Below are 12,422 nucleotides of genomic sequence, written 5' to 3' on the forward strand. Positions count from 1 at the left end.
GTCTGAATATATTGCAAGACTTCTTGAACAATGTCCTTAGACCGAAGTGGAGATTTGTTTGGTGAAAATTACAGCACACCTCATATCAACTTTCAAGCATGGTGGTGGAATGGTGATGATTTGTGCTCGTCTGTCAGAACCAGGATGTGGGTACTTTGCAGTCATTAAGTTGACCATAAACTCCTGTAAACCAAAGTATTCTGGAATCAAATGTGAGGCCATCTGTCTGACAGCTGAAGCTTGGCACAAACTGGGTCATGCAAAAGGACCCAAACACAGCGGCATGAAAAGAATCAAGGTGCTGCAATGGCTCAGTCAAAGTTCAAATCTCAACTCAATTGAAAGGCTGTGGTGGAAACTTAAGAGAGCTGAGCAGGAATGAATACCCTCAAACTTCAAAGAACTGAAGTTCAGAAGAATGGTTCCTCAACAGTGATGTGAGAGACTATTAAAGCCATACAGAAAACAATTACTTCAAGTTATTGCTGCTAAAAGTAATTCTGCAAGCTCATGTACCACAGGGTGCACACAGGGCTGCATGACTATAACATTTTATGTGATTTGTTTGAGTATATCACATTTTATCAGTGGGATGTTTCCAGAGTTATAAATGTATTTTATGTTATTTATATGGAACTAATTCACAAAAACAGTGACCTCAGGGTTTATATTGTGAGGTAAAGACTAAACAAGATTAGAAAGTTGAGCCTGCTCAACCCACTGAGCCATTCCAGCACCTGAAGTTGGGCATTTTATCATTTTATCCATAAGGTATACTTCATTTTGGACTCAAGCCACTGCAGTTTTCAGCACTTCTCGCTGGCTTGGTTAAAATACATGAGACAAAAAACAGTTTTCATTGGGATGTACTTACTTTTTCACATCTTCCGACAGAAACTTTGGTTGATTTAAAAAAAAAAAAATCATATGCGACAACATAAGTTTATCATTTATTTATTTAGAATTAATTCTCTGGTTTGTAACATACAAGCCTGTTGTACAAGGAATATTACAGAGAGGTACAACTTTTTACATTTGACTCTGTCATGTACGTCGGCTCGGATTTCCACTTTGATATTCAAACAAGGGAGACGTTGCTCTCGTAGCTTAATTCAGGGTCAGATCTGAAATGTCAAGAGTAGCATTAAAGGACACATGACAGTCCACAACCTCGTCAAATCACACTATGTACTATAACCACCCAACCGATGAAAGATAAGTTAAACGATCACATCATCAGGGTATACTCAGTACAGTTTTCAGTCATTCAAAATTCCCATTGAGCTGTATCACTTGAATATTTGTCCATGCATACATAGGTATATTATACGATAAAAAATATAGCATTTGGAATAAATACTGTAATCTTAGAGCAAACTGTCAGACAATACTTGTTATATACTTTTCACAATACTGTATGTACATATACATATATTTGGCTGGATTTACAGGAACAGATAACATACATATTTAGTCCCGCGTGAAACAGATTTGGTTTCAATTCTTTGGTGCTCATGTGAAACCTTATAATATCTGGGTCACAGGGGATTAAACATATAGATTTTCATAGAGACTTATACGCAGGCACGGAAGACCAGATTCACCAGATAATTCTCGCAGCGCCCTCCCGATCATTCTTTGGCTGTCTGCAATGCAGGAAGCTACGGCTGTACAGACTCTTATTTTTGTTCCTTCATACACAGACAGTCAGTGATGATCAGATGTGCTGCACAGAGTTAACATTGAGATTTACTGATGTTGTGTGAATGCAGCGTCGTTGTGGAGAGAACCTGTGCTACTTTGTGAGCCCCCACAAATACTTATCTGATTACTAAGTCAGTGTGAAAAAAGGTATTTTCTTGTGTAAATGTACTATATAAGTCAAAGTATATAGATCTATATAATATACTTCATTTAAAATGATTCCTGTGTCACGGTCGGTCTACATATTTTTATATTTGTGTCCGAAAACATTTACTAGAATGACAAACCCCACTGCAAAATAACCCCCAAATTAATACCAATTAAGACAAAATGGTAATGTATTATATGTATTCCAATGACATGATGTATCACTATGGCCACAAATATTCAACTGCTAATCCAGTTTTATTAATAAATGATAATAACAGCTGATAGGTTTGATCTGTCTGTATGCTAGAAAAATGTTCAGCGTTTCGTTTCGTTAGCTGTCTGGAGTGTAGCTGTTTTTCTTTTGTAAATTCAGACTGGATCATGGTCATAGGTCACATATATGGCAGTTGTTAAAGTAGTAAGTGGTATTCCCCTTTAAATCCCACCTCCAACTCTTTAAAAAAGAGAACAAAGATCAGAGTAGTCATAAATATGATCATAATCAGGTGAAAAGAGAGGCTTACAATGAACTTGATCGATTTGCCTATCAATTTTCTTTTCTTATTTAGGCTTACTCCCCCTGTTTCCTTTGCAGTCCATGAACTACATGAATTATCTAAAATTAATAATAATAATAATAATGTTATATTACAGATCATTTTATGCCATTCTGTTGTATCATTTCAGCATTTCATTTAACTGTAAACATACGGGACTGTTTGACATCAGCAGCGGTCACTGAGTGGGAAACTGTAAACTTTATTTTAAAGACCGCTACTCCTGCTTTATATTAGCTCAGGAATACGAACGTAGGTTTGCAGTACAAAAACATCAACACTGTGGAAAACATCTTATGTCTTATGTTTTCTGATTAAGGCTCGACCAAGGTCACTCACTCGACCTACTTTATGACTGACAGTAAGGTAGTATTCAATTGCTATTGCTTCTTAAAACGCAAACCCAAGTCCCAGCCCTACCTTCAACCCAAACCTCGGGTCAGATTTACCATGTTGTCTTACCGTTTATGAAATGAGACCTCACGAAAGCAAGGACGAGACGATGTGTCTCGCCACGCGTAATATATATAACCAGACTCATTCCAATGTCTGCCACATCCACTGACAGTCTGTGTCTGTTAGTCGTAAAGCCCATGCCAGTGTATTTAAACTTGCTACATTAATTTCCTGGAATGTGTCACAGCCAGCCTGACATTCATTGTGCATTTTGTAGCAGTTGCATACATGGTTTGATTTTAAAACGAGTAGGCGAACAAGGCATACAATATATTTGAACTGAAGGCGGGAGATGCAGAGAAAGAGAGAGACGCTATGAGAACAGACAGTACTACAACATACTGCTGTTTAGTACTATAAGACAGCCAGTAGGGGGAGCAAACGTATTGGCATGCAGTACAATCTTCATAAGAGAAGAGCGTTGTCTTTCTTCAGCCTGGTCATGTTGTGGTTATAAAAAATAGTTTAATGTCCCACAGAAAGGATTTGTTTGTCATTAACACACAGCTGATGAGCACCCATGTCCCACATGTGAAAAGTGATGGGTACTACGGCAAAAACGATACACTGAATGTCAAATATATTCTGTTATAAGTTATATTCTGTTATTTAAATTCCTAATGAATGCTTTTCGGAGATATATAATTTCATCTGGACACCAATATTATAGAGGACTATTTACGAAACACATCAACAATTTAAAAAAAAAGTGCAGTAGAAAATACAGTTTTTGTGATTTTTGTGATTATAATCTATTCTACATAAAGTATGTCCTCAATAATGGCTTATGTCCAAATATGTAAAGACTGATTTCAATGTCATGAAAGGGGAAAAAAATAGAAATAATGTATTATTTCATATTCTATATTTGCAAAGGTAGGTCATGTGCTTAGTATTTTGCTTTAAGAGTTAGCTGATGATAGGAAGCAGCAGTTCAGAGGCTCTCTCTGTCCACTTGCTAGGCCGCCCAATGTGTTGTCCTGCTTTATAGTCTTACCCTGTGTCCTACTTAACATCCCGTCAGTCACACTTGACACTGTGGAAACGTCTTCTCATCAGGCTGTCGGGACCCTCAGCTGTGGACCTGAGCGGTTGATGCAGCATATCCATCGACACCCACCAGCATTACTGGCATAGACGTGGAAGAAAAGCTCCTGCCACGTCTTATGATGTGTGCGGTACCACCGTGTGTTTATTTCAGTGTTTTCTCCCCAAGTTGGCGGCCACGGTTAACGGAAACAGAGCAGTTGAGCGGTTGAATGGCGAGCTGGGATGGTTTGGAGAACTCTGACTCAGAGGAGGTCTGCGGTGCTTGTGGACTCAGAGGTTTGGACCTCAGCGTTGGCCTTCAGAAGGTCAATTATGTCTTGTTGAGAGGCTCCTTCTGCCACCAACAGAGCCGTCTGACCGTTCTGGGGGGAAAAAAACAGACATTTCAGAACACTGCAGTGACTTTTTTGAACCACACAGTGGCAGTGTTGTTTTGGGCTAAACACATTCTCTAGTAACTGAACATCAGGAGTATGGTGCATGCTGAACCTGCCCTGACTCTGTATACTAATAAACCCTTTTTACATCCTACAGCAATTGTCTCTGAAATAATAAAGGTTTTAAGCCTGGGATGTTTTGTGTTGATGTTAAGCTTAATACAAGTAAACCTTGTATTTTGCTTATGAAACATATGTAAGAAAATTTGGAGTATTTTTTGTGTATTTTCATCTTGTGTTGTTACTTATTGCACAGGCAATATGATAAAGTAGCGACAGGGATAACACACTGTGACCAGTATGTGATTGATTTCTTGAAAATGCACTCAAATATCTAATCACTGCCACTGTCACCTACTTACTTATTTGATCATCTTTATTTTCTTGCAAGAATATTTTTTAAAAATTAATATGCACAGATTACAATAATTTTTTTTTTTTAATGCAGCAAGGTAAAATAAATAAACGCTGTCGGGCTTGTGCTGTAATTATGTACCGTGGGAGGATTTATGGCAAGCACTCAAGTCGCGCTCTACCAGCAATTATCAGAAATAAGAACGCTTATCGGTGCTTGCGTCCTTACGGATAACAATCTCCCCAACCCGCTGCTACAAACGCTCTTCAGAATGCAATCACTTGCAAGCACATCTCCTTACAGTTTAAGAAATGCGCTTGATGCCAAGACGTCAGTCAAATGATACAGCTGACAGATCTGCAATGTCAGGATTCTGCAAGAATATTTTTGCAGATTACCTTTGTGTTTTTTCCTCCTTCTTTTAATTCTATTAATATCCACATCCTGAGACATGAGCATAAATGTTCTGTATCACATACGGTGTCAATTTTGTCCACTTGTTAAACAAACTGTTTGACTTGCATGAATAGACAATAAACAATGAGTCAGAGCTGTTTATTTCCCCACTTTGAATATTATTTATGTGCCCACAACTAAAATATGGTGTGTATTCATGTGTTTTCATAGAGTCACAGTGCAGAAATGATATCAGAGTGATGCAGAATCTGGAAGACTTTTAATGTTGTTTTGGGGTAAGACGCAGCACGGTGTTTGTTGCAACACTGTTGCTACTCTTCCTGTGGCATTTACAAAGCCTCACCTCCACACCTGCAGCCATCCTTTTTTTGCCACAGGACACTAAGTGTCTTTGCTCTCCATTTAACGCAGCCAGTCCATTTGCCTCTGTGTTTCTAGGATTGCTTTCATTACAGAAGTGCTTCGGCAGCATAAAGCACCGGCCATGATGTGATCACTCTCTGACTGGGGAATCTACAAACTGGAGAAATCAATGCACCAGGCTGAACAATCAATCTACTTTGTGTGGGCCAGCCATCAGTTCCCATATCCCTATAACCTTACTGAGAGCCCACAGTCTACATTTTTGAGTGAACCAGGTGGTAAAAGCCATGTGACCATTAGTCGAATGCGAACGGCGAAGAATTACGTGCTGAAATTAATTGCTGAAAGTCTCATAAACGAGAGGTAAAACATCTACAAGTTTACAACAAGCCGCTAAATGGCCTGATTTTAACTGCGCAACCTAAAGCTATACCTTATCTTTGAGGCTGGTATCACAGCGACCTGTCTCCAGCAGCAGGCGAGCGATGTGCGTGTGCCCGTGCTCGCTGGCACACATCAGGGCCGTCGAGCCCTCGCGGTCCTGGGCATTTACATCCGCGCCGCAGCTCAGGAGCAGCTTCACCATGGCAACGCGGCCATGGCTCACCGCAAGCATGAGTGCTGTCTGGCCCGCCTAGAAAAAGAGTGAGAAAAACAGAGATTAGAATTAAACAGTGAGAGGGTGGGAATGATGGGAAGATATGTATATCTTACATGCAGACAGAGAGAGAAAGTGACGAGTTAAATAGTACTTGTTATACAAACATGCATAAATATTCGTTCTGGTGATCTTGATTTGCTTCTGCAGTCCTTTTCATGATTCCTGTATGGTTTCCACTAAAGGAAACTAAAAGTCTTGCAGTTGAGGAAAAAAAAAACATGTCCTCCTGTAAAGTGACCTACATTTTATAACAAACCCTCACTGCCTTAGGGCATGTATTTACTTCCTTTTTCTATTTTATTTTATTTGTACAACACACCAAACTGTTTGATATCCGTTTTATTTTTAGTTCATCCAGCGTCTAAGTGCAACTGCTGTCTGTATACACACCTGTCTGGAGCGTGCATTGACATCTCCCACTTTCAACAGTTGCTGTGCCACTTCAAGATCATCGGGGCTCTCAGCAGCCGTCAGTGCAGCCAGCATCACTGGAGTATAGCCTGCCTTATTGAGATTGTCTGTTTCGCACAGGCCTGAATGTACACAGAAAGTGATGGAGTGAGTAAAAGAGATGAGAAGCAAAACGTATGCACAGTTATAATCTTTTAGTTTTTTAGTTAGATTTGTCGTTCTGTGTGCCTTTCCGTCTCACCGGTATCCAGCAGCAGCTTGACCACAGGGAAGTTGGAGTGTGACACGCTGTAGTGAAGAGCCATATTCCCATTGCCGTCTGTCAAGTTAACAACATATGGCAGGAGAGTGGGTGTGGTCATCCCCACTTGTCGCAGGTATAATCTGACAGTATCTGCCTGCGAGTCTTTTTGACTGGAGACTCTGAACCACTCCTGGTAGAGCACCACTAAAACCTGGCGCTGAGGAGAGAGACAGAAAACAATGGAAAAACGAAAACTTACCATAGTAAAGTCGGGTTCGATTTTATTAAGTCCAATCAAAGAAATCCTTACCATTTCTTTATCTGGGGATGAAACCTCCTCCATGCGGTCCTTTACATAAAGGCATGCATCTATAAACCCCTTGTCGACTTTTCCCCTGAAAACCAAAACCACACAACACAGCAGGGATTAAGTATGGCCGAGCCAGCTTCTGTGGTTCATGTCTAAATTCTGTCAGAAATGATAACAAGAAAATACAAGAAAAAATGCCTTGCACGCCTCCGTGGCTTACTCACATCACTCAACAGTCTGACACATTGATAGCACACGCAAACCTCAACAGTTACAGTTTGCTCTGATTCACTACCCATTAATATCCAGAGAGCGCTCAAACTGGCCATCCATCACGCAAACTGAGCATCAAGCCTGAGTGGGTCACAATGTGACCTGTACTAGCTTTCCAGCTATAACACCTATACATATATAGAAGCACATCCTGAACGTACCCACAGGAATGATCAGACAGGTGCTGAATGATGAGTTAATATAAGTCCTGCTTTCTCCTCACTGCCTGGGCCCATGGCCATCAGCCCTGTCTGCATACCTGAGACTGATAAGTGATCAGTCAGTGACAAGGAAGACAACACTGCTAGTTATTTGCTTTGTCCTAGAACAGAGTACGTCTGTGTGACTATTGAGTACCCTTAATCAAAGAGTTTAGTTGCAAGTTGGAATATGTGTGTGCTTGTGTGAAGCTTACAGTGTACTTGTGGCGACAAATGTTGCCATTTTATTATTGTACGATCTATTGTGCAATATAAAGCGCCTTGACGCGACTGTTGTTGTGATTTGGCGCTATATAAATAAAACTGAATTGAATTGAATTGAAATGTCAGTTTAGTGTGTATATATATTACAGACACATTTATGGCAATGAATGTGCACAAGATTTAAAAAAGCATGAGTGTGTATTAACTGAATTCCCATGCATGTAAGTCAAAGTCCCAATTTAATGCCTCCGGTGCATGCATGAAGCATTACTCAGCACCTGTCCTATACGAAGTATAACAGATAAGGCTGCATACGAATGACTGTTCCAATATTTGTACCTGTGAGCAGAGAATGCAGTCTCTATTTAGAGAATTTACACACATAAATATTTAGTAATATTTAACACTAAAAACCATCTTGTGTTTAAAAATTCATGTAATTAAGTATTTACCAGCGATATAAATTCAGGAGTTTAACAGTTTGAATCTGAGCCTTCAGTAGTTTGATCAAGGTGTTGATACGTTTTTTAAAAGGTTATGTATCCCTGTCGGTGTCGAAATAAATGTTTAATACAGCGTTATCAATTTAAAGATTAATCATTTAAAGATAAAGATACCATTTAATATAGCACGGCTCTTTTTTATAATGGCCAACAAACCTCTATATAGCTTGATTTATTGGCAACTGCTTTGTTAATTGATAAGTTGTGAATTTGTTTTTTCTTAAGTTGCAGGGGGAGAAAACTTGTGGAGCGGTCTAGAGCTCTACAGGAGTGGAGATATGGGCATAATAAGGACAACAAAACCTTGGCTCTTTGCAACTATCTGCAAAGATATGCACAGATATGTCAGCAAAAAGGTAACGAAAAACCCAAAGTGATATTAATATGATATAAGCTGAATGCATGCTGACCCCAGTCCTGCAGCCAGAGCCTGAACTTCAACAATGGTAAATGGCCTGTATTTGTATAGCGCTTTACTAGTCCCTAAGGACCCCAAAGCGCTTTACACATCCAGTCATTCACACACTGGTGATGGCAGCTACATTGTAGCCACAGCCACCCTGGGGCCCTGACGGAGGCAAGGCTGCCAGATACTGGCACCACCGGGCCCTCTGACCACCACCAGTAGGCAACGGGTGAAGTGTCTTGCCTAAGGACACAATGACCGAGACCGAGATTGTCCAAGCCGGGGCTTGAACCGGCAACCTTCCAATTATAAGGCGAACTCCCAACTCTTGAGCCACGATCAACCCAATCAACAAGTAACAAAAGCAGCTTTAAGCCTCAGTTTTTCACTGTATGTGTTTGTACAGTAGAATTCCTCTGGTGATTGCTTTAAAGTCTTTTTGGCTGGTTTTCATTTTTGCTTTGTGTTGATGGTTTTGTGCTCATAAATAGTAAAAGAATGATCCTGTGTATTGTGTCCTTAACATAGGTATATTTGCTGGTTTGTGGAACTGTAGACTGAGGTTTCTATAACTGGTAATTAAGTGCCAATTTGTTTCTGGTCATTGCAAAAAAGTAATGAATAGTGTAACAAGTAACAAGTGCAACAACTTTTTTGAGTAACAACCCAACACTGCTTCTAGCAAATTCCGCAAATGTGGTTATTTTTGTTCTATATTTGTAAAATAATACCAAATAGCAGTTCATGGAGAAACCATTTGGTATCATAGCAGACCCAATCCTCAGTTACATTTATGAGAAACACATCACATAAAGTGCAACACGGTAACCCAAGATTATAATTTAAGCTCTGCTGTCGGTCTCACCCTCCAGCCTGCTCTTCCAGGAGCTCCTGGCTACTTTCTGGATCCAGCAGACCTCTTTCAGTCTCCTTCTCTTGAGCCACAGCACCTCCTCCCTCAGTTGGGACCTCTGCATCTTTTCTCTGGGCTTCTGCTCCCTCCTCTGGCTGCTTCTCTGGCTGCTTCTCTGGCTGCTTCTCTGGCTGCTTCTCAGGCTCCTTCTCAGGTTCCTTCTCAGGCTCCTTCTCTACTTCTGGTTCTGAGCTATCTTCCTCTTCTACCTCCACCTTTGACTTCTCATCTCCACTGGACTCTTCACTGGATGTCGTCTCATATCTTAAAGAGAACATAATAAAGAAGACGGCAGATTCTATAACAGCTCCACAGAAATCATTCAAATCATTCTACAAGCTAAAGCTTTCCCAAACTCTCCAAATATAGAAATCCATCCAAGCCATTTTGTCTGTTATATATTCAGAAATATTTACAGAGTTTACTGAAAATCTAAGTTTGTGCAGCACTAGCAGCATCACTAAGAAAATGTCTAAGCAGGTAAAACTAATATTAAGTCAATGTTAAGTCAGCACCAGGCAAGACAGGGTAAATACTAACAGGTTATTCCCCTCCAGACTTCACAAGTGAGATGAAAAAGATGTTTGCCTTGTGCAGCTTTGCCCTCATATCCTAACATAAACATAATTTAAACATACATAAAAAGCCACAGACATGTTTGAGCACAAACATAAGCAGCCTTGAACAACGTACAACCTTGTTCGTTGAGAAAAGGCTAACGATATGCTGCGGAGGCTGCTGGAGTAGCATGTATATAAGTGTGGTTACTGGGGCGCATCATCAAGTCACCTCTGTAAGGCCAGTGATCAGATAAGGTTATTCTGAATACCACTGATTCAGACTTCTTGTAGACACACAGAGACAAACTGAGACACCACAAGAGACGTTCAGGGGCCACAGCATTCTCGAGATTCCAGAGGAGCTCAAGGGAGAGCAGAGATAGGTTAGACTATACAAAGAGAAGAAGTATGAACAGCAGACCACTTCCTGCTGTGGGCAGAAGCCTAAAGATAGTCAGAGAAAATATTGTTGCCCGACATGTTTGCCTCATTATAAATAACATCTGCATATTACGGAATTGGGTGGGCGGAAGATGGAAATGGTCAAATATTTATAGAGGTTGAAACGAAACCAAAAGAGATGTACACTAGATGTCAAAAAGTTTTATATAATCTCATTTATTAAACATATTAGTCCAAGTTTATAAGGAATAGATTCTTGCAATACCATAAATAATCTGTTACGTGTTCTTCTGAATGTGGGTATGTTTGCAGATCATTGTGTTGAAGGGAGGAAGGAATGGACTACACCACAACAGTCTGCAAAAACACTGCAAAGGTGAGCAGGTCATAAAACAGTGAAGCCCAGGAATGTAAGAGCAGGAACACGGGAATAAAACAAATGCTATGCATGGCAGCCATTTCCGTCATATGCAGGAGATTAAAATAGACAGGAATTTAACAGAACAGAACAGAAACTTTTTACGTAAGTGATGAGAAATATTGTAAACGATCCCAACAGGATATGAAATAATGCTGTAAGCATGACCTAAGAACAAATGCAACTTTATAGCAAGTCTTTGTGCCCAAATTTTACTTTGAAGGTTAGTTTTCTCATATCTTGTAGTTTTCCTGCTTTGTGATTGTCTACCTCATTAGTAGGTAAATCACCAGAACCAATACTTATCTTCTCAATAACAAAACTTTGAAAACACAGTGGTACTTTTTTCCCTTTTCCAGTAGTTTAGATAAAGTTAGTTTAGTTGTTTAAAGAACAGGATATGTGGATGCTAATCGATGCTAAAAAATTACTAACACATTAAATACCCCTTTGCAATAATACTGATACCAGCACAGCAGCTTAGACAAGAAGCCCCTCCCACTAGCAGCTAACCACTTGAGCAGCAGCACAACAAAGTCGGGAAAGCATCTTAAAGACGACACCGTAAAGATATTCTTTATGAAGAATTTTTCAGGTCAATAAAGCCTGAAAAACATTTAAGTATAGTGAAGTTATTTAATTGAGACAGAAGAACCACTTTACTGAATTACTGAACTGCTCCTGAGTTTTATTTCACTAAAATACAATTCCTTTCTTAGATTTAATAACAGAAAATTGCACTGTGCGAGCCATGCCAGAAAAAAATTGAGAACCACTGCCATCCCCATACTTTAAATTCATAAACACACACACACACACACACACACACACACACACACACACACTGCAACTAGCGTCAGCAAATGCTGACATAAGCACGCTAGCACAATCACCTAGGTGCCATCAACAGAAACTATGCATGCATATCACATAATCTAAACACACATTAATGCAGGCATATTAGCACACCAGCAGAAGGAGCAGCAAGGTCAGATTCAGGACAACGAGTCTTTAGTGAGCCTGACAAACAGCAAGAAGCAAATGTCTGAAGTACAGCTTAATATCCAAGTTTAAAACAGTAACAAAGCTGACGCATACATGGCTAAATGACAAAAGATTAAGATTAACACTGCTGCACAGACAGTAGCCTGAAATACAGCTGCATGAAAATCCAAACTGTCGCCTGTGGATTTCTACACACAAAGATGAAGAAGTCAAATAACATCAAATCAAATTTCTCAGACAATACTGCATCTTTTGCTCTTTCTGAATTTTTTCACATAATGTGTGGTTATGTGGATTACCCACAACACTGAAAAAGAAATTTGTGGGTAATCCATCAAACTTGAAGCCCCTTTGCATACAGTAACACATCAAACCTAATAACAAATATTTTTAACGAACTAA

General features: G+C 39.8%; 1 protein-coding gene across 4 annotated transcripts in view; it reads right to left on the minus strand.

Moving 5' to 3' along the window:
- Positions 1-938: 938 nt before the first annotated feature.
- Positions 939-12,422, minus strand: part of kank4 (KN motif and ankyrin repeat domains 4) — a 77,481-nt gene continuing 65,997 nt past the window's right edge. For all 4 annotated transcript variants that reach the window (XM_087830947.1, XM_087830948.1, XM_087830949.1 and 1 more), the window contains exons 5-10: positions 9,588-9,899; positions 7,116-7,200; positions 6,803-7,022; positions 6,541-6,683; positions 5,923-6,123; positions 939-4,279 (exon numbers count right to left, since the gene is read on the minus strand). In XM_087830947.1, the coding sequence (XP_087687073.1) occupies positions 4,160-4,279; positions 5,923-6,123; positions 6,541-6,683; positions 6,803-7,022; positions 7,116-7,200; positions 9,588-9,899 (1,081 nt within the window). In that variant the 3' untranslated portion in view covers positions 939-4,159. The remainder of the gene's footprint in view (positions 4,280-5,922; positions 6,124-6,540; positions 6,684-6,802; positions 7,023-7,115; positions 7,201-9,587; positions 9,900-12,422) is intronic.

This window comes from Neolamprologus brichardi, chromosome 17, assembly GCF_056152115.1.
Source record: "Neolamprologus brichardi isolate AB-2024 chromosome 17, ASM5615211v1, whole genome shotgun sequence".
NCBI classification, from domain to species: Eukaryota; Metazoa; Chordata; class Actinopteri; order Cichliformes; family Cichlidae; genus Neolamprologus; species Neolamprologus brichardi.